This window comes from Zootoca vivipara, chromosome 15 (genome assembly GCF_963506605.1).
Source record: "Zootoca vivipara chromosome 15, rZooViv1.1, whole genome shotgun sequence".
NCBI classification, from domain to species: domain Eukaryota; kingdom Metazoa; phylum Chordata; class Lepidosauria; order Squamata; family Lacertidae; genus Zootoca; species Zootoca vivipara.
Genome location: NC_083290.1, coordinates 43,269,911 through 43,289,804, shown reverse-complemented (window position 1 = coordinate 43,289,804; position 19,894 = coordinate 43,269,911). Strand labels below are relative to the sequence as shown.

General features: G+C 43.6%; 1 protein-coding gene across 1 annotated transcript in view; it reads right to left on the bottom strand.

The window, feature by feature from the left end:
- Positions 1-19,894, bottom strand: part of PEBP4 (phosphatidylethanolamine binding protein 4) — a 253,983-nt gene that overhangs the window by 149,739 nt on the left and 84,350 nt on the right. The window contains exon 4 of the mRNA XM_035139114.2: positions 14,493-14,591. Within this exon, the coding sequence (XP_034995005.1) occupies positions 14,493-14,591 (99 nt within the window). The remainder of the gene's footprint in view (positions 1-14,492; positions 14,592-19,894) is intronic.

Here is a 19,894-nt window from a genome sequence, read left to right as displayed (position 1 = left end):
CACACGCAAACACACACACACACACACACATGCTCAACTCACCTCATATATATTTATGGCCTGCCCTGCACCCCCACCTTTTGTCATTAACTTTCTGGAGGACTAAAATGAATGCCACACCCCCTCCCCTAAATCCAGCATGCATGTGTCAACTCTCAACCTCTTTGCAAACCTAGGTATGGTACCTTGTTCTCCTCAAAGCTACATAAAAGCAGCACTTTGCCTTAATGGTGCCCATGAAATTACAAAGATTAGCTGTTCTATTCTTCTAGTGTGCTGACCAATCACATTTCCATGTTGGTTCCCCCACCTCAATCACCAGTAATACGTTACTGCTGTCATATTGTTCTGGCATCTTAGGCTGTAGGGAGGCATTGTATCTCTCAGCCATTCACTGATCCTAATGCTGTTGACTAAATACTGTATTTAAAGGCAATATAAACAGTTTGATTTTTAAAATACACGATCTATAATTTATATACATACTTTCTCAACTTTTATTTTAAAACAATTAGCCAGAGAGCTCTTTTTTCCCTGTGATATTTACAGCTAGGCTGACAGTAACAGCAATTAAACCCCATCTGTTTGCAGGGCATGAATAATAACAGTTGACACTCAACTTCCAATACAATTCATGGAAAACGTGTTAAACACAGAAACTTGTTGCAGCAAGTATGTGCCCTCAGGGCTGGTCTATGCCACCCTCACACATGGAGCTCCGAAGCAGCAGCACCAAAGCTGAGATTTGTTTCCTTACTCTGGAGAATTCTCCCCACCACCACATTTATCTAGATGTCATTAAATAGCACCATTTTCAGTGAGAAAATAGTTTTCCTCTGATACCAACAAGGAAAATTAAAACTAGAAAACAAATATCTTGCCTTGAGGACCATATAGTTGTAGAAGACATCAAGAGGGGAGCAACTGCTTGACTTTTGCTTTTTCCAATTTCTGCACTGAGTATACCTTGTTTGCCCAAACCACTTACGTTTCCCAGTGAAATTAGGACTACATGATTGCTTACCTGCCTGCAGACTGTCTAGCAAGAGTGGTGCATGCTCTAGTTATCTCCCGCTTGGACTACTGCAATGCGCTCTACATGGGGCTACCCTTGAAGGTGACTCGGAAACTACAACTAATCCAGAATGCGGCAGCTAGACTGGTGACTGGGAGCGGCCACCGAGACCACATAACACCGGTCTTGAAAGATCTACATTGGCTCCCAGTACGTTTCCGAGCACAATTCAAAGTGTTGGTGCTGACCTTTAAAGCCCTAAATGGCCTCGGTCCAGTATACCTGAAGGAGCGTCTCCACCTCCATCATTCTGCCCAGACACTGAGGTCCAGCACCGAGGGCCTTCTGGCGGTTCCCTCGTTGCGAGAAGCCAAGTTGCAGGGAACTAGGCAGAGGGCCTTCTCGGTAGTGGCGCTTGCCCTGTGGAACGTCCTCCCAACAGATGTCAAAGAGGAAAACAACTACCAAACTTTTAGAAGACATCTGAAGGCAGCCCTGTTCAGGGAGGCTTTTAATGTTTAATAGATTATTGTGTTTTATTTTTCTGTTGGAAGCCGCCCAAATAGCAAACTCTGTCAGGGACTCAGTCTTCCTATTGGCTTCACAAATCTGGTTAAATTTTCTCAAGGCCTTCTGGAAGAAGGGTAGAAAAGAGGACGTGAAGAAGGGAAAGTATAAGGTCTCTAATTTCTGGATTTAAGAAGATATAGAGCAGTATCTCTCCAGTTTCTTAACAAACAGGGCTTTTAAAGTTAACATGCATCAAGAACTGCCTTATTCTGTTCAAACCTGTCTGAATATGGAGTTCATCATTGGAGGTTCTGCTCTGCTTACCTCTTTTATTAGATTTTACTAGATTTCATTAGATGTATAATAGGGGAATACAAGAAATAGTATTTTCTGTTGGGGTGCCAAGACTACAAAATCCCCTTATGACGGAGAGTTGCTTGGCTCCATCTCACTTGCCTTTCAGAATGTAGTTATGGCATGTTTTATTCTGTATGCTTTTAGGGTGCCCTTTAATTGATTGATACTTTAATGATATTGTTACTGAGAGTTCTTGCAAATTCTTATCAATTTTTAAATAAATATTCTGTTTTAATTCTATAGTTTGTGGTATATTAATTTTGCTAGCCACTTGGCTATTTTTAAATGGAAAAGCAAAATAGGAAAATTTGGAACGAAAAATCAATCTGACATGATATTTCCTTGTTTTCTGCTCTGGTTGAACACTGTAGTCATCTCAGTAGAGTGTGGATGAAGTAGGTCACATTTACACCATACTTTTAAAACACATCCTTCCCCCCCCCGAGAAGTGTCTTCAGAGCAACATGATGCCCTATGCCAGTCATCCCCAAACTTTGGCCCTCCAGATGTTTTGGACTATAATTCCCACCATCTCTGACCACTGGTCCTGTTAGCTAGGGATCATGGGAGTTGTAGGCCAAAACATCTGGAGGGACTCAGTTTGGGGGTGCCTGCCCTATGCTGTGGCACTGCTCTGGAACCTCTCCAGAAACATGAAGGATTAGAACAAGCAAACGACCGTGTGTAGTGGGGCAGAAAGCATCTGGTCTGGGAAGCTCTCAAAAGTTGCTGCCTCTCTACCACCATGTTCCATGGTACCTATTCCAGGTTAAGTGTGCATCAGATTACTACATAAAGCATTCTCCATTAATATACTTTTAGGGTGTGATGAAGGAAGCGCTGAGCAATTGAAGATTTTTAATACTCCTTGTATGAGACACCCAATAGCTGAAATAACCCTGACTTTCTTCCTTACTATGTGTTTTGGCCTCGCAATGGCAGAGCTTTGGCAGGCAGAATGTGCAAATGACATCCCAGAATACCAACACACAAGGAGATTGCATGCTATAGGGAGAGGGAAACAGCTAACTGGTGATTCATACTGATAATCCCTAATGCTGTGGTCAGCAAAAGCCTCCATCCCATTGACTGTCAGTGCAGGAATCAAAGAACAAGGGCAGCGCAAATCACATGTGGAAATGTCCACTAACCAGGTAGTCTGGAAAGAAGAGTAATATAAGAATCCCATGCAGCACTTCAGGAGATAACCCACTACGCACACAAGCACCCCCTTCCTTCTCTCTCACTCCCCACCCCAAAAGAGCAGTAAGTAGGTCTAGCTGAATTCCCCCTCCAGCAAACTTATAACTCAATTCCAATAATTTCTGATATACTCTACTACTCTTAATGTTAATAAAGCTCTTGTTTGCTTAAGTTAGCACTTGTTTCTATGGTGACACTTGCCACCCAGAACCTTTTCATCAGCCAATGAGAGGAAATTCACTGACAATGTCAAGCAACAATAAGAAACTGCTTGCAAAATCCTCAAGGGATGAGAGGCCTGGTCCTTTCACAGAAGGGTGCTGTAATTTGTCCCTTCCTCTGCACAACTTCACACATGTCCAAGACAGAAACATATACACAAAGAGGATTAAGAGATCATTGCTGATGAAAACAGCCATACTCTTCATGTCACAGAAGCAGCTTGCTAGCCTAACATCCTACTGGGGCATGCATTTCACACTGCTGCCGTACTGCACAGAAGGAACAGCTGTCTTTGTACCATGCTCCTCGCTGAACAGATTGTTTCCCTTACCGTCCCTGCTGCTTCACCTTCAGGCATCAAAGCCTCCTTAATGAGAACACCTGGAGCGCTAAGAGAGAGGGCAGCTTGCCTGTGCCCCAGGATGGGCACAGTTGGGACCCCATGCCCACACTATATGTGTCAAAGAAATATCCTGCAGTGAAAATAGTGCTTAAACTCAGCAATAGCAGAAGTAAACATAGATTCATGTGGTACTACCAGCCAGCTCTTGGGTGTACATCCTTCTATGCGGGTGAGAAACCTACCTAGCCATTTATATAGGGGAATATGGGGACCAAATCTCCAGAGCACTCTCTTTTGTTACTTAGCAAAAGTAAGATGGAAGAGAAGAAATGTGACCCTGTAGGAATGAAATTGACTGGCTTCTGTTCCCAACTGCCCAAATTTATGCTTGATGTAAGTCCAGGCCCTTATGTAGGCCAGATAGCAGGGCAGACCGGTAGGTCTGTGTAGTCTGTTTTCCCAGACATCAAATTCTGTTGTTAGAGCAAATAGTTTATTGCATTCTGCTGGTAATCACAGTTAGAGTGTTCTTTCCCCCTCCCCCTTTCACTATATCACAAGAAGGAATTATCTAGGAATTCTTCTCTGACAGAGTTGTTTTTTTATAATCATTTGTAACTACAAAGTACTATTCTAATATATATTAAAATGAGAACAGCAAAGGTTTGCAGATTTACTGTCATTCTCACACTTATTCCCCCGATTGGGTAGGAAGCAAAACAGAATTTGAGGAAACAATTTTTCCTCTCTTTACACTTTTATTCTACCTACTGATTTTTAAAACAACCGTGCATTATTTACTGGATTTACTCTATGTACACCAGTTCAGTCTCAGCCTAGTTACCTGATACTCTTCAGTATATGCAGGATAATGTGATAAATTTATTTCTAATTCACTGCATTATCTTTTGAATATTTTAATGACTCATTGAATGGAATAAAAAAAGCTATTTCAAATGAACAATTATGCTGCATTAGAGTAAAGGCTGATTATATTTAAACACTGCTTGCATGGATAACGGGACATATCGACCTCCCGCCTTTAAGAGCTAATTTGGCTCTTATCTCTAAATAATTTTACACTGCAAATTACCATGAACACCTAAAGGGCTTTAAAAACAGTCATCAAAAGATATTATTCCACTTTGTAGCAACATTTTAAAAATATATACATTATTTTGGAGTTAAAGCACCCTCTTTCTGACAATTCAAGAAACAGAGTCATCAGTGATGATAAGCAATGAATGGTGAATTGTGTAACAGAAGGTGTTCAACAGATTAGGCTGCTAAAATTTACAACATGATGGGTGAAGGTTCTGGCTGAAACCCTACAGCAAGACTGAATTCACCATGAAGAGGCTTGGGGAAGTGCCAGAGTAGGGCAGGGCACAAAATGTCATGAACAAGTGGGTGCTACTGAGCCAAGTCTTATCTTTCTCATTAGGGTTTCACCTCACCTCTATTTTCTACATGATGGGTTAGGAACCTGTGGTCCTTCAGATGTTGTTGGACTCTGGCAATACTCACTGGGGCTGATGGGAGTTGGAGTCCAACAACACATGGAGGGTAGGGTTGCCAGACTCAATAGAGGACAGGACTTCTGTGCCTTTAATTGCCCTGCTCTCTTTTGAGTCTGGAAAGCTTAAAGAGAAACCAGCAGACCCTTTGCTTGGAAATTAAACAAAGGGTCTGCTGGTTTCTCTTTAAGCTTTCCAGACTCAAAAGAGAGCAGGGCAATTAAAGGCACAGAAGTCCTGTCCTCTATTGAGTCTGGCAACCCTAATGGATGGTCACAGGTTTCCCCATCCAGAAAATACATAAGGCAATGGCAGAATGACAGAATTTAAGAGTGACATCCTTCTTCAGACATACACAGGTCTCCTGTTTACATGATGTCAGTTATCAGAATCTTCCCCCTATAGCAACTGCTTTTCTCTGTGTGGAAGAACCTATGGCAATGGGAATTTCCCAATTCTGAGCATAGCTGCATACTCAATAATTTGCAGCAATGGTAGAGAATTTGTTTTTACAGGCTGTTTCTGATAGATTTCCATTGGAATCGCAGTGTCTGGAGAGAGGGGATTTAACCCTTTCATCCCCAGCTGCAAGCCTGATGAAAATCCCTCTCCCCACTGCAATTAGCAATAGAATAACATTGGTAAAATAGAATTGCTAATTGCAGCATGGTTTTTTTTTCATCAGGATTGCAGCTGGAAAGGGTTAAACCTCCACACCCATTGAGGTCCTGAAGAAATCACTTCCCCCTTGCCTATGCCTATGACTTTAAAATCAAGGGACATAGCTGCATGCCATAGTACCGTGTTTCTCTGAAAATAAGATACCGTCTAATATTTATTTTCACTAAAAACAAAACAAAACACTATGGCTTATTTTCAGGGGATGTCTTATTTTTTCCCTCCTCCTCCTGCCGCAGCTGGCATTGCTGCTGCGCCTATCACTATGTCTTATTTTCGGGGTATGGCTTATATTCCTTGAATGCTTAAAAATCCTGCTATGGCTTATTTTATGGCTACGTCTTAAAAGAGGGGAAACAGGGTATTAATATAAAGTGCCGTTAGGCCCTCACACTGCCATGGCTATGGAAAATAATAATCAACAAAACATTGCCAGATACATGGATGCATTAGACAGATCTGGAGACATCCACAAAAAGCCCCCCTGGTTTAGTAGAAAAACAGTTACATTGATTCCACTCAGAGATAGCTCAGTGATTTGATTTTTAAAATCTGGCTCCCAGAAGATCCGGTAATCACAGTTGGAAAGGCACAATTCAACACCATAAATTTATTGTATCTCATACCAGTGTATATGGATGTAGGAGAATTCAATCAGACAAGGAAACAGGAATGGAAATTGCATGTTCAAATGTTTGGGGTGTGGAACAGAAATCACACATGCAAATACGGTATGCGCAGTATCATTTTTAAATGTATTACTATTATTATTCTAATTTATCACCCGCCCTTCAACCAAAGGTCCCAGGGTGGGTTACAATTTAAAAATTTAAGTCTGCAAACATTATGTATATAATTATGTTGTTTTCTGCATTGTTTTTGAAGTGCATCAACTGAAATGCACAAAAATTCATTATATAATCAAATGCATAATTTGGCCATAGCAGATAGTGAGGTGAACAAGGTAGGGTTTAGCAGAAGCCAAGCTGTAGTAAGAAAGCAACAGCGATGATTCCAACAAACAGCACGGGGTGGAAATCACTGTTTCCTTACATCCCCACAAGTGTCAATCTCCCCCATCTCTCTGTTCATGATTTCCTAAAAATGTTACTACGATGCAAAAGTTATGTCTTTCTTCCTCACAATTATAAGTGTTGTAGCTATGAAGAAAACAGAACTTCCTCTACACTGCTATCTGAAACCGCACCATGTATGTCATTTGAGCACACATCCTTTCCAGAGAATTGTGTTGGATTTCAGACTTTCTTTCTTGCCTTAAAAGTTACTTTTAATTACAATAATTAGTAACACTGGAAAGATCTGCACACAGAAGGAAGAATGCTAGCTCCAGCTTTTTGTGATTAATAAATTAATAAATATTAAAATTAATGAGAGACTTTCAAGACCTCATTGTTCAGGAATGTGTAAGGATTCCTGTGAAAGAATTTGTATGGGAGTAAAATTGTACACAAGCTGCTACAATTATTCTGAATGTTTTATTTCTTCAGCCAATTATGAAAATCATGGAAAGTATTAATATCCAATTTTAATTTGCTCAATATTCCCATTAACAATAAAAAGTCCAATTAAGGTATCTGTACAAAAAGCCCTTGGCAGTAATTTCAGTGAAGAATAGAGAACAACTAGATATTTCTTTTTAAATACAGGTTGCAAATTAATTGATATCTTAATTAGGCTTTATTATCAAGACTATTAGATCGAATCAGAGCTGAAAACAGCTAAACTTTTCAACAAATTACAAAATACAAGAAGGCATGAAGAAGCTGCTTTTGTAGATGGCTTTATCTGAAGCGGGTAACTCATGGAAAGCAGAGTTAGAGACAATGCAATGTATTTGTGGAAATAAATAGTAACAGCTTTCCCTCTGCGCCATAGCTGCCAAGTTTTCCCTTTTCTCGCGAGGAAGCCTATTCAGCATAAGGGAAAATCCCTTTAAAAAAGGGATAACTTGGCAGCTATGCTCTGCGCCCCCCCCCCCATGATTCCCTGGCATTTAAGAAACATTCCTGAATTAAAGTTCATACTACAGTACTCTAGTACAGAACTATGATTACTAACATTTAAAAGCACGAAGGACTCCTCCCTACACGATCTCTTAATTCATTCAGCATTCATCCCAATTTGTTTGCACAAAGTTTATGCGTTGCATTATACATTACAGTAGTACCTCAGGTTACAAACACGATCCGTTCCGGGTCGCAGTTCGTAACCTGAAAAGGTCGCAAACCGAGCGCCATTTCTGCGCATGCGCAAAGCGTGTTTTTTGCGATTTTCGCATGCACACGCCGAAAACACTTCCGGGGTTGCGGAGTTCGTAACCCGAACTGTTCGCAACCCGAGTGGTTCGTAAACCGAGGTACGACTGTATTTAAATTTTTTCTAGTTTTAATAGCTTTTAATCTGTTGTACAATATCATGTTAAGTTGCTCTGAGACTTTTTTGGTACAAATTGACTAACAAATGTAAATATTAATAACAGTAATAATAATACACAGTAATTAGACCAGACACCCCCAAACTTTGGCCCTCCAGATGTTTTGGACTACAATTCCCATCTTCCCTAACCACTGGTCCTGTTAGCTAGGGATCATGGGAGTTGTAGGCCAAAACATCTGGAGGGCCAAAGTTTGGGGATGCCTGAATTAGACAATAGCCAGTCTTTACTGAGCTTTTCTTCTGAGTTTATGGGGCAATGAGCATCAATCTTGCATTCATTTGCTTGTGGGGTATTACACAACTTCCCATTAGTCATTTGTTTATCCTAGACTTTTGCATTTATTTCCCCATCTCTTTCCAAATTCCATTTTTAAAGTGGAGTTGTTAAACTAGTGTGCTTAAAACCACTTTAACCACACAAACCTAAGGTTCCAATATGTAGTTGAACCTCTCCTGATAAATGTTGACACCTTAAATGAAATCCCTTGGCCACATGAAAAGAACAGATATACTCCAATATTTCACAGAAGCAAACAGGGACACGCTTGTAACTTCCTTTTCTCATACAGAGCATTTCTGATGAAGCTCCACTCCCACATTACAGAGAAGAATCTGTGCCAAATGCTATATTCATTTACTCTGCAATTACCGGCATGTGCTTAACCTTCAAACCCCCCAAAGGTAAAGATGTTTGGGGCACAGATATTCTGGAAGAAACATAATTCTCCTACAATCAATGTGAACTTCACCAGTACAGTATATGAAATGGCAATCAGCATACAACCCAGCAACTTACGGTTTTGTTTTTTAATTTTATTGAGGACTACAAATATTTACAAGTATCAAGCAGAGATATAAACAACTAAAACTCTGGACAAAAGAAAAGGCCAAACAAACCAAAGTTGCCTCCACAAAAATGGAAGCTAAAAAATTATTAAATCAACTTGGACTTGCAACTAAATGAAGAAAAGCAACTGGGAGGCGTAGGCAGTGGACAGGAAGACCCAGAAGTGGAAGGAGGAGACTGGCAGCAAATGGGGGGGGGGGAAACAAGATGAAGAAGACTTCAATAGGAGTATAGCATCTAGATCAAGGGAAGTAATAGTACCACTGTATTCTGCTCTGGTCAGACCTCACCTGGAGTACTGTGTCCAGTTTTGGGCACCGCAGTTCAAGAAGGATACTGACAAGCTGGAACGTGTCCAGAAGAGGGCAACCAAAATGGTCAAAGGCCTGGAAACGATGCCTTATGAGGAACGGCTTAGGGAGCTGGGTATGTTTAGCCTGGAGAAGAGACGGTTAAGGGGTGATATGATAGCCATGTTCAAATATATGAAAGGATGTCATATGGAGGAGGGAGAAAGATTGTTTTCTGCTGCTCCAGAGAAGCGGACACAGAGCAACGGATTCAAACTACAAGAAAGAAGATTCCACCTAAACATTAGGAAGAACTTCCTGACAGTAAGAGCTGTTCGGCAGTGGAATTTGCTGCCAAGGAGTGTGGTGGAGTCTCCTTCTTTGGAGGTCTTTAAGCAGAGGCTTGACAGCCATATGTCAAGAATGCTTTGATGGTGTTTCCTGCTTGGCAGGGGGTTGGACTGGATGGCCCTTGTGGTCTCTTCCAACTCTATGATTCTATGATTCTAAGACGCCTGCAAAAAAGAAGCAGCAGCAAGAACAGAAAAGACAACACACAGATGGCTTCTTCTCTGCCTAAGGTCCCACAGAAACTACCAACTTCTAAGTTTGACCAAGAGCTTTATAACCAAAACAGGCAATGTGTGGGCTATTATTCTCTTTTTTTGTTTTCAATATAACTGTTGTGACGTGGGGTTCATGATTTCAACTCTCTTGACATAATATGCTGGAGACAGTTCTCTAGTAATACTTCTTTATTAAAGCAAACAAGACTGAGCTCTGAGGAGAGGAAAGCTACATTTATAGGACGGGGGACTAGCTGGAAAGGGATACATTTTGAGGCATGGGCGTACCCAGGATCAAAACTAGGGGGGGCAAGGGGAGGGGCCAAGGCACGGAAGGGGAGGGGCCACAAAGTGGGCGGGGAAAGTGCAGTCAGAGGCGCCGGGCTGATGGGCAGAGGCGGAGCACAGCCCGACAGAGCGCACCGTGGCGCGACCTCCCTCCAGCTGGGAGATTGAGAGAGAGAGAGAGATCTGGAACCGCGCAGACGCCCCTCTCTCCTTGCGACCCTGTTCTCAGCAACTGCCGACCCCTGCACGGTTTTGCATGCGGGCAGATGACGGAGCCAAGCTCCTCCCGCTGCCTCGCGATGGCCCAATTGAAAAGACCCTGGCCAAAGGTGGGCGCCTTTGTCACAGAGAGGAAAGCTGGGGAGGTGCCGGCAACAGTGCAGCCGCCGCTGCGCCAGGAAAGGGGGCAGCAAGGCAGGAGTTCGCCAGGGCAGGAAGGCCCCCCTGCCGCGCTCCCTGGTTCCCCGCCGTGCATGGCTTTGCCTGAGGGCGTGACGGGGAGCTGGAGGGAGAGCGCGGTGCGACGGGCGGGAACGGCGAACTCGCGCTCCGCTGGGCTGTGCCCCTCCCTAGAAGCAGGGCTGGTGGGCGGAGACAGAGCCCAGCCCAGCCCAGCGGAGCGCGAGTTTGGCATTCCCGCCCGCCGCGCCGCACTCTCTGGTTCCCCGCCGCGCTTGGCCTTGCCTGAGGGCGCGACGGGGAGCTGGAGGGAGGGCGCAGCGCGGCGGGCGGGAACGGCGAACTCGCGCTCCGCCGGGCTGTGCCCCTCCCTAGAAGCTGGGCTGGTGGGCGGAGGCGGAGCCCAGCCCAGCGGAGCACGAGTTCAGCGTTCCCGCCCGCCGCGCCGCGCTCTCTGGTTCCCCGCCGTGCTTTGCCTTGCCTGAGGGTGCGCCGGGGAGCTGGAGGGAGGGTGCGGCGCGGCGGGAATGGCGAACTCGTGCTCCGCCGGGCTGTGCTCCGCCTCTGCCCACCAGCCCTGCTTCTAGGGAGGGACAGCCTGTGGCCCCCACTTGCCCCACGGTGGGTACGCCCTTGTGGGGGGGGCAGCTGGCTTCTAGAGTAGGGCAGCTGCCTTAACTTGCCCCGTGGTGGGTACGCCTTTGTTTTGAGGGAACAATATCAGGCAATCACAGTGCTGCCTTTTGGAGGAAACCAATAAGACCGAGGATTCAAAGACAGCAGCTTAAATGAACCAATAGTAGCTGTACCTTCTGGAACCAAAAGGCAGTTACTTTACCCTAATGCAAATAGTAATACAGAGATAAAATCCTTTGACTCAATACACAACAATAACCATGTAAAGCATTTTCTGCTTCTGTGGGAAAGGAGGAGGGGGTTAGTGTTTATGTCCTCTAATTTCACCTTAGTTCATGAGCATTTGGCTCACGAAGGAAGAGACAGACTATTCCGCTCTCGCCCATAGGTGTAGAGATTGTTCTGTTGGGGAGGTTGGGGGATTATGGAGGGGGGAAGGTGGAGTTTGAATGTTGAAATTAATCCCTATAGGAATTCAGAGCATTTTTATTTTTTGTTGATGGAATATGATAACAACACTAAAATTAATATGATGCATAACAGATCTGCTGCCTTGAATATGTTGCATTATTTAAAATTAACCCTATAATGCTATATTCAACTGCAATAAATCCATTTGCCCCTTCTTGGCTATGCAGCTTTGCAGGCGGGCCCCAGACCTTCATTGTGAACTGGCATCAGGCCCGGCTCTAGGTAAGGTCCCGGTGGCGCGGGGCGCCAGGGCGCCGGGGGGGCGCTCGCGGCGAAGCTGTGTGGAAGCCGTGCTGCGCGCTGCGAGGGTGGGGGCGCCGGAACGATCTCCATGCCTCAGCGCCAGGGCGCCCAACCTGCTTGAGATGGCCCTGACTGGCATATGGCAGGCTGGATCATCCTCCTGCACCAAATTGGCCAATGGTGGCAGGAATTGGAGGGCATTCCCCTGGGCGTGGCACCAACTGCCTGATAATGATGAAAATTATCAGGGGACCCAGGTGGTGCTGTGGGTTAAACCACTGAGCCTAGGGCTTGCTGATCAGAAGGTCAGCGGTTCGAATCCCTGTGACGGGGTGAGCTCCCATTGCTTGGTCCCAGCTCCTGCCAACCTAGCAGTTCGAAATCACGTCAAAATGCAAGTAGATAAATAGGAACCGCTACAGCGGGAAGGTAAACGGCGTTTCCATGTGCTGCTCTGGTTTGCCAGAAGCAGCTTTGTCATGCTGGCCACATGACCTGGAAGCTATATGCCGGCTCCCTCGGCCAATAATGCGAGATGAGCGCTGCAACCCCAGAGTCGGTCACGACTGGACCTAATGGTCAGGGGTCCCTTTACCTTTTACCCCTGGGCGTGGGACCAACTGCCTGATAATGATGAAAATTAGACCCTTGGATATTAAATATTTTTAAAAAATATTTTTTTTACTAAAGAGAAATTCCTTAAAGAGACTCATGGAGTTTTTTCGGATTAATGATATGGGAGAACAGACAACTTCTGTGGTTTGGGACAAGTTTAAAGCTGTGATGCATAGCATGCCTAATAGTGAAAAGAAAGGAGAATTTAAAAAGAGAAATAGAAGGTAAATGCCAATCTAATTCAGGAAATACAATATCTTAAAACTGGACATAAATGCACACAAAGAGTGTACTTAAGAAAAAGAGCGGAACTAAGATCTCTAGAAATCCTGCAGATACTTAATTCACTTCAGAAGATAAAGCAATATTATAATGAATTCAACAATGAAAATTCTGCCTTCCTAGCAAACAAGTATGCATTAATCAAACAAAATGAGTTATACTGTATAGAGTAGAGTAGAATAGAATAGAATAGATCTTTATTGTCATTGTCCCCTTGCGGGAACAACGAAATTTCTCAGTTGCTGTATCAACTCAGATAAGACACTCCACATGAATTAAAATACTAATAAGCACAATACAATACAAAACAATAAACAAATAAAATAAAATGACTTCAAAGTCCAGAATTTCCATTTAAGGCCAAAATTGCTCTAGGAAAGAAACTGTTCTTGAGATGGCTCGTTCTCGCCTTCATTGTTCTATATCTCCGTTCCGATGGCAGGAGCTCAAAGAAACGATGACCAGGATGCGATCAATCTCTTGATATGTCTAGTGCCTTTCTGTGGCACCTGATGGATATAGATATGTTCTAACGTACAGAGAGAACAACCAATGATACTCTCTGCTGTTTTGATAATTCTACTCAACACTGTCCTATCCCGACACCTTTATTAATCTGAACCACTGGATGCAACATTCCTAGAAAAAACTTGGAATCATTAGATCTTTTACTCTAGCAGTAATCCAAAATGGCATAAAAATATGCTCCACAAAGCACCTGGTCTTGATGGATTAATTAACCTTTTTAATTATTATTATTTTTAATCAGAACAAATCTCACCTGAAATAGTTTTTTCTGCATGAATAGAGGGCAAGTTCCTGAAACTTGGCATACCTGAGTTAGCACAGTTAGACCTAAACCACAGAAAGACCTCAAATGGTTGAATCATATATATAGACCTAATTCACTGATTATCTGCAAGCATACTGGCCATATACTGGCAAGATATCTGGGTTCACTGGTAACTTCACCAAATCTAAGTTGATGTGTATACACACCTCAACAAAGCTACAACCGCACTGCCACATTGGCTTGAAACTCAACCATGAAGAACCATATCAGATAGGTATGCAAAATATACACAAATCTAAAGTGTTACTCTATTTTCATACAAATCACAGACAACAAGCACTGCTTACAGAGAGTTGTGTAAGAGTCACAAATAGGGTTGATTTTTTTTTAGTTCAAAGGTAGTATCACAGGGCTAGACCATGCCTTTGGAGCAAGAGGACCATCCACTTCCTGAGCTGGTTCATGAGAACTTTAAAGAATCTCCTTGGCTGGACTGAGCAAAAGCTGAAGAAGAGTAATTTTACATATCACCATCTCCCCTTCATCCTGCCCATGAGACCAATAGTGGCCCCGAGCCCCTCCTACACTAACTTGTATAGTGCTGGCCCTGATGTCTTTACAGGGCCACCTGTCTGTAGACAGGCCTTTCCTCCAAAATGATGGAGGAAAGAGCCAGGTATATCTGAACTCGGCAGTGTTTCCAAAGCTACTGAGGCATCCTCATTAATAATGTAATAACATAAACACACATGCTACTCACTCTGATTCCAACGACAACCCAATGTCTCCAGAAACGGTATTCTGGATTCGCTCTGCTAGGGGCATCTGGATCTACCATGATGAGAACATACTTCTTCTCCTGTAAAAAAAATATGGATATTATGTATTTAAAGTATTTTAGCCTGTTCCTCACTACAAAAAGCAGAGAAAGAAAGAAGAAAACTGTTTGGACTGGTTTCATCTGGTGTAATGATGCTTACCCATTGTGGGGTGGCGACAGCGCCTCCCCTGGATCTGGTAGACATGCTTGAGGCGAGGGGTTTTCCCAGACTTGGGTGATCCCTTTTGGCCAATGGCAGGCGGGCTGTGGCTCCAGTGCCAGCTCCAGTCCTGGGGTGGATCAGACTGAGCCAGCAAGCTTAATTTGTTGGCTTTAAAGAAGCTAGATTTCCAGGGTGGCGCTGAGGCCCTCCCCCCAAAAAAATGGGGCGGTAGGCCAAATAAATTTGTGGACCTCTGGCCTAGATCCTCGGGGGGGGGGGGCAGCCTCAATGCTCTCTAAATCTGTTTCCACAACAGACTAGTTCCTAAGCTTCTCACTGATCACACACAGTGGTTGATTGTAAAAGATGAGCAGAATAATTTCATAACAAAATCTAGAGGATTAGCCAACAGCCTTTTGCAGCAAAAAACTACTAAGAGTCTTAAAGACTAACCAGTTCATGACGGCATAAGCTTCATGGACTTAGCTTTGTTCTTGCATAATATCCAACTGGTCTGTCATTAGGCAGTGACATCACATCTGTCTCTGAAACTTTAACAATCTAATCTAAAGATTTAACACATGAAACTAAAAATCATTTTATGCTTAAACTGGTTTGCAAGTGGGGCATCCAGTTTCAAATGTGTGAATTCTAAGCTAACCCAATGACTGGTGTTTTTTTATCATAGAAAGTCAGAGCTGGCGGTTAAATGTGGGCCTGGAGAGAGCGTGGATTGCTAGTTTACCGGATGGGGAAAGGAGATCAGAAGAGCAAAGGAATACTCATCTTTTTTGAGGGGGGGAAAGAGCTAATTACACCTTGGGCAGGGGCAATTCAGTTAGAAGAACAATGCAGTAAATGCATGTGCCCCTCCCCAGTGCATTAATTTAGCAGCTTCCCAACAGTAAATCTGATGGAGATAAAATTGGCCTAAATTGCAGGATTATTGTAAACATTTTTTACATAAAAATGTGAAACATTTCTGAACATTCAAAAGCACTATATAAATGCTAAATATTACTGTATTATATTCTTAGCAGAGAGCTGTCACAGAAGTGTTCGTGTCCGAATATAACATAAAGCACGGTTGTATGATTTGGGGTGAGCTGCTCAGCAAAGCCTGTAAAGCACTTTACATAAGCAGGTATTTCCTGGGTACCTGATTCCACCTCCCCATCCCACTAGGACCCACGCCAGGGTTCTCCAGCTCCAACTCTCTGAGCCCCTCCCATTCCTTCTCAAAATCTGACCAAACGCTCCATGACACTCCATGTTGCTCATGACATACCTACGAACACAGGAATTTGCTTTATGCTGACTCAAAACATTGGCCCACGTAGCTCAGTCCTGTCTATCACTGAATGGCAGGGGCTTTCCGGGGTCTCTCTCAACCATACTTGGATATGGGGGTTGAACCTTCTGTGTGCAAAGCAGATGTTCTGCCACTGTGTCATGTCCCTTCCTGTCTTTTAGATTCCATTAGGAGCAACCTCTGATTCAGTCACATCTTACAAACACACACACACACACACACACACACACACACACACACACAGCCCAAGCAAATCTGCTGCTCAGTGATTATATACCGTGTTTCTCCAAAAATAAGACACCGTCATATTTATTTTTCCTCAAAAAACAACAACACCATGGCTTATTTTCAGGGGATGTCTTATTTTTTTTCCTCCTTCTCCTGCCGCGGCCAGCATTGCTGCTGCGCCTATCACTATGTCTTATTTTCGGGGTATGGCTTATATTCCTTGAATGCTTAAAAATCCTGCTATGGCTTAATTTATGACTACGTCTTAAAATAGGGGAAACAGGATATCATATGTCAGCACAATCTTAAGAGTTAATTATTGTGATTGAGGGAGATATAAAATTCTTGGTTTACCCTTTATTGGCCTGTACTTCCTTCTCACACATTCACGCCTAATTTCTATCCTGCCAACCATGCTGAAATTTATAACACCACACCTTAAATATGAAAATATTTTGAAATGACCATGAGGCAGGAGATTACTGGGGGTGGGGTGGGGGGAAACCTAGACTGAAAAGTGTGAAGGAATTTGATTTCTAACTTTAGGTGGGTTCTTGGTTTTGCTATTGTTGTGAATCTCTCACTTCTGCGTTGGTGCCCAGCTGGTGGGAACAGAACGTGTAGTCATGGGACTGTCATCGTGTGCTGTCCAGGTTAACATGTAGCATTTCTATTACTATTAACAGACTTTCTGCTCCTCACTCCATCTGTTCTTCTAAATAATTGCAGTTGCACAGACCATGTCTTCACTGCAGGCAGGCTCTAGGGAGAGGATAGTGCTTTTATGCACAAAAAAGTGTTAAAAAATAATAGCAAACACAAGAATAGAGCGCAAGCGAAGTTAACAGCAGGCTTGGATTTCAGTACAGATTGTGGTCTACAAAGGCAACAGTACACACAGCTTTGGGGTGGTCAGATGAGAACCTTAAACAGGAAGGAGAGAAAGTTGGTAACCTTGTGACAATGCTGGGATGCTTCATCTCCATTTGTGTACCGGTATCAAATTTGTCATTTATATGAGGGGAAATTATATATTCCATGCCTGCATTGGATTTTTTTTTTAATGCCATAGGGGGAGTGGGGCAAATAAATTTCAGACCAGATAACACTTGCAGCTTATAAGACAGAATTATATCCTTGCCAGCACAAGTGTTGGGTGGGGCCAGGTGCAGGGAGGGCAACAAGAATGGACACAGGAAACTGGTTTTAGGTTGAATTAAGCCACAACGTTATTGATTACAAGAAAGAGTAGGTTTGGCTAAGGCACTGGGCATGTATCCTGCATCAGGCAGCCTGCCTGCTGCCTGATAGGAATCTGGTGCTGGGGAGTTGCCTTTGGGGAGAGGTGCACTGGCCCACTGGTCCCCCTCCCCCATGGATTCCCAGACAGAGTCACCCCTCCTGGACCCTGCTAACAGGATATTCCTGTGACTAAGGATCCAGCCCAATGCCTTATCCGCCAATGTTGTGATGAGGTAGGCAAAAACCTGCAAGCCGGCCAATTTGCTTGCAGACGAAAATTCCTCCCTGTCCCCAATGGTGACCATGTAAACCAGAGCTTTCCAAACTGTGTGTCATGGCACGTTAGTGTGTTGGCTGCAGTGTGTACATGTCTCGCACGAACACTCCCCACGCTCCTTCCAGGGCTGGAAAGCGGTTAGTGTAACCTCCGGTTTGCTAGTAAAACTGAATTACTGTGTCACGAAATGATGTAAAATTGAATTAAAGGTAAAGGTAAAGGGACCCCTGACCATTAGGTCCAGTTGTGACCGACACTGGGGTTGCGCGCTCATCTCGCATTATTGGCCGAGGGAGCCGGCGTACAGCTTCCAGGTCATGTGTCCAGCATGACAAAGCCGCTTCTGGCAAACCAGAGCAGCACATGGAAACACCGTTTACCTTCCCGCTGTAGCGGTTCCTATTTATCTACTTGCACTTTGACGTGCTTTCGAACTGCTAGGTTGGCAGGAGCAGGGACCAAGCAATGGGAGCTCACCCCGTCACAGGGATTCGAACCGCTGACCTTCTGATCAGCAAGCCCTAGGCTCAGTGGTTTAACCCACAGCACCACCTGGGTCCCAGGTGAATTACGGTGTTGCAAAATGATGCTTGTCTAAAAAGTGTGCCACTAATATGAAGTTTGGAAGGCTCTTTTTTTTTAATTGATTTTTATTAATTTTTGCATATTAACAAAACAAAAACACATACACAATTAAGTACATAATTTCCATCTTCTTCTAACCCACCCTCCACGAGGCACCTCCTGCCACAAGGTATTCCCATGAACAGTGCGCAGTCGAAGATGGTGCATTTTATAATTGGGCTTATCTCCACCCCTCCCTCCTCCCCCCGGGAACCCTCCCTGCCACCGAGGGGTCCCAGGGCAGTGAGAAGAGAATAGGTGAGTGTCCACCCAACCGTTTAAACTTTGCCAAAAATCCTCAAAAAGAAAAAGAAAAAAGAAAAACACAAGAAAAAGAAAAAGCGACAAAAAGAAAGAAAAAAAATAAAAAAAGATAAAAAAAGATAAAAATAATAATAATAGAATAAATCTTTTTTTCCAAAACATTGTATTATGGGCTTCCCCTACCTCCCCCCTTTCTGATTTTCATTTTCAACACCATTTGAGCAGTTTTCTTGTCATATTCCCCATTCTATTTTCAAAATTCTCCAATCTTATATCAATACCATCCTTATTTTCTATTAACTTTTCTTCTAGCATCATTTCTCATTCTCTCCCCCCATCCCCCCAGCACTCCCCCTGCCACAGAGAGTTTCTAGGGGGAAGAAGGGGGGAGACAATGGTTCTTTTTCCAATTGAGTCTTCCCTCCCCCCCCCCCGCCCTTCCTGCCCCAGGAGCCCCCCCTGCCACCAAGAGCTCCCTGCGTGCAGAGGGCCGACAGGAGGAATGGAACCCCCAATCGTCCCCTGAATTATTCCTCAATCTCTTATATAATACTTCTAAATAACTCCTAAATCTTGTTTCTATCTCATCATCATATTTTTTCTTCCCATGCCCCAATTTCCCCCCAAAAAACTTCCATATTCTTAACACCTTTTTACATTTCCAATTCTAATTTTTCTCCTTATCCCCAATTCTCCCCCCCTCCCCTGATCTCGGCCTTCCCCTTTCAGTCCAGCAAGTACCAAAGTCCATAATCCAGTTTTCAGTCCTTATTTTGTCCATCCTGTTAAACAAAATACTTTCCTACTTCATCCCACCCCCTTCCTGACAAATTTTTCAGTCCAGGCTTCTCTGATCTCTTCCCCCCAGAAGTCCCTTGTTCTTTGCAGAGTGCTTTTCTTGTGGATTTTCTGTCTCATCAAAAATTCTTGCTTCTCCCCCTCGAAAGGAGAGGTTTTCCAACTCTCGGCTATTTCTTTGCTCTTTGGCGGATCCTGTGTCCCATCCCCATTTTCTTCGGTTCTGTTGTAGTTCGAATCATCAGTCTTTTTATCCTCTTGCACCATTTCTTGAGAAGTCTCGCCTTTCTATACATCTTGGTTTATTCCTTCAAATTGTTGTTGAGTCTTATGCATGCTAATTTTTATTTCCCACAAGAGTCTGAAGACTTTCTCCTGGAAGCCGGGTGTGTAATCTCTTGTTGACATTTTTCTAGCTTTCAAGGTCAGAGCAA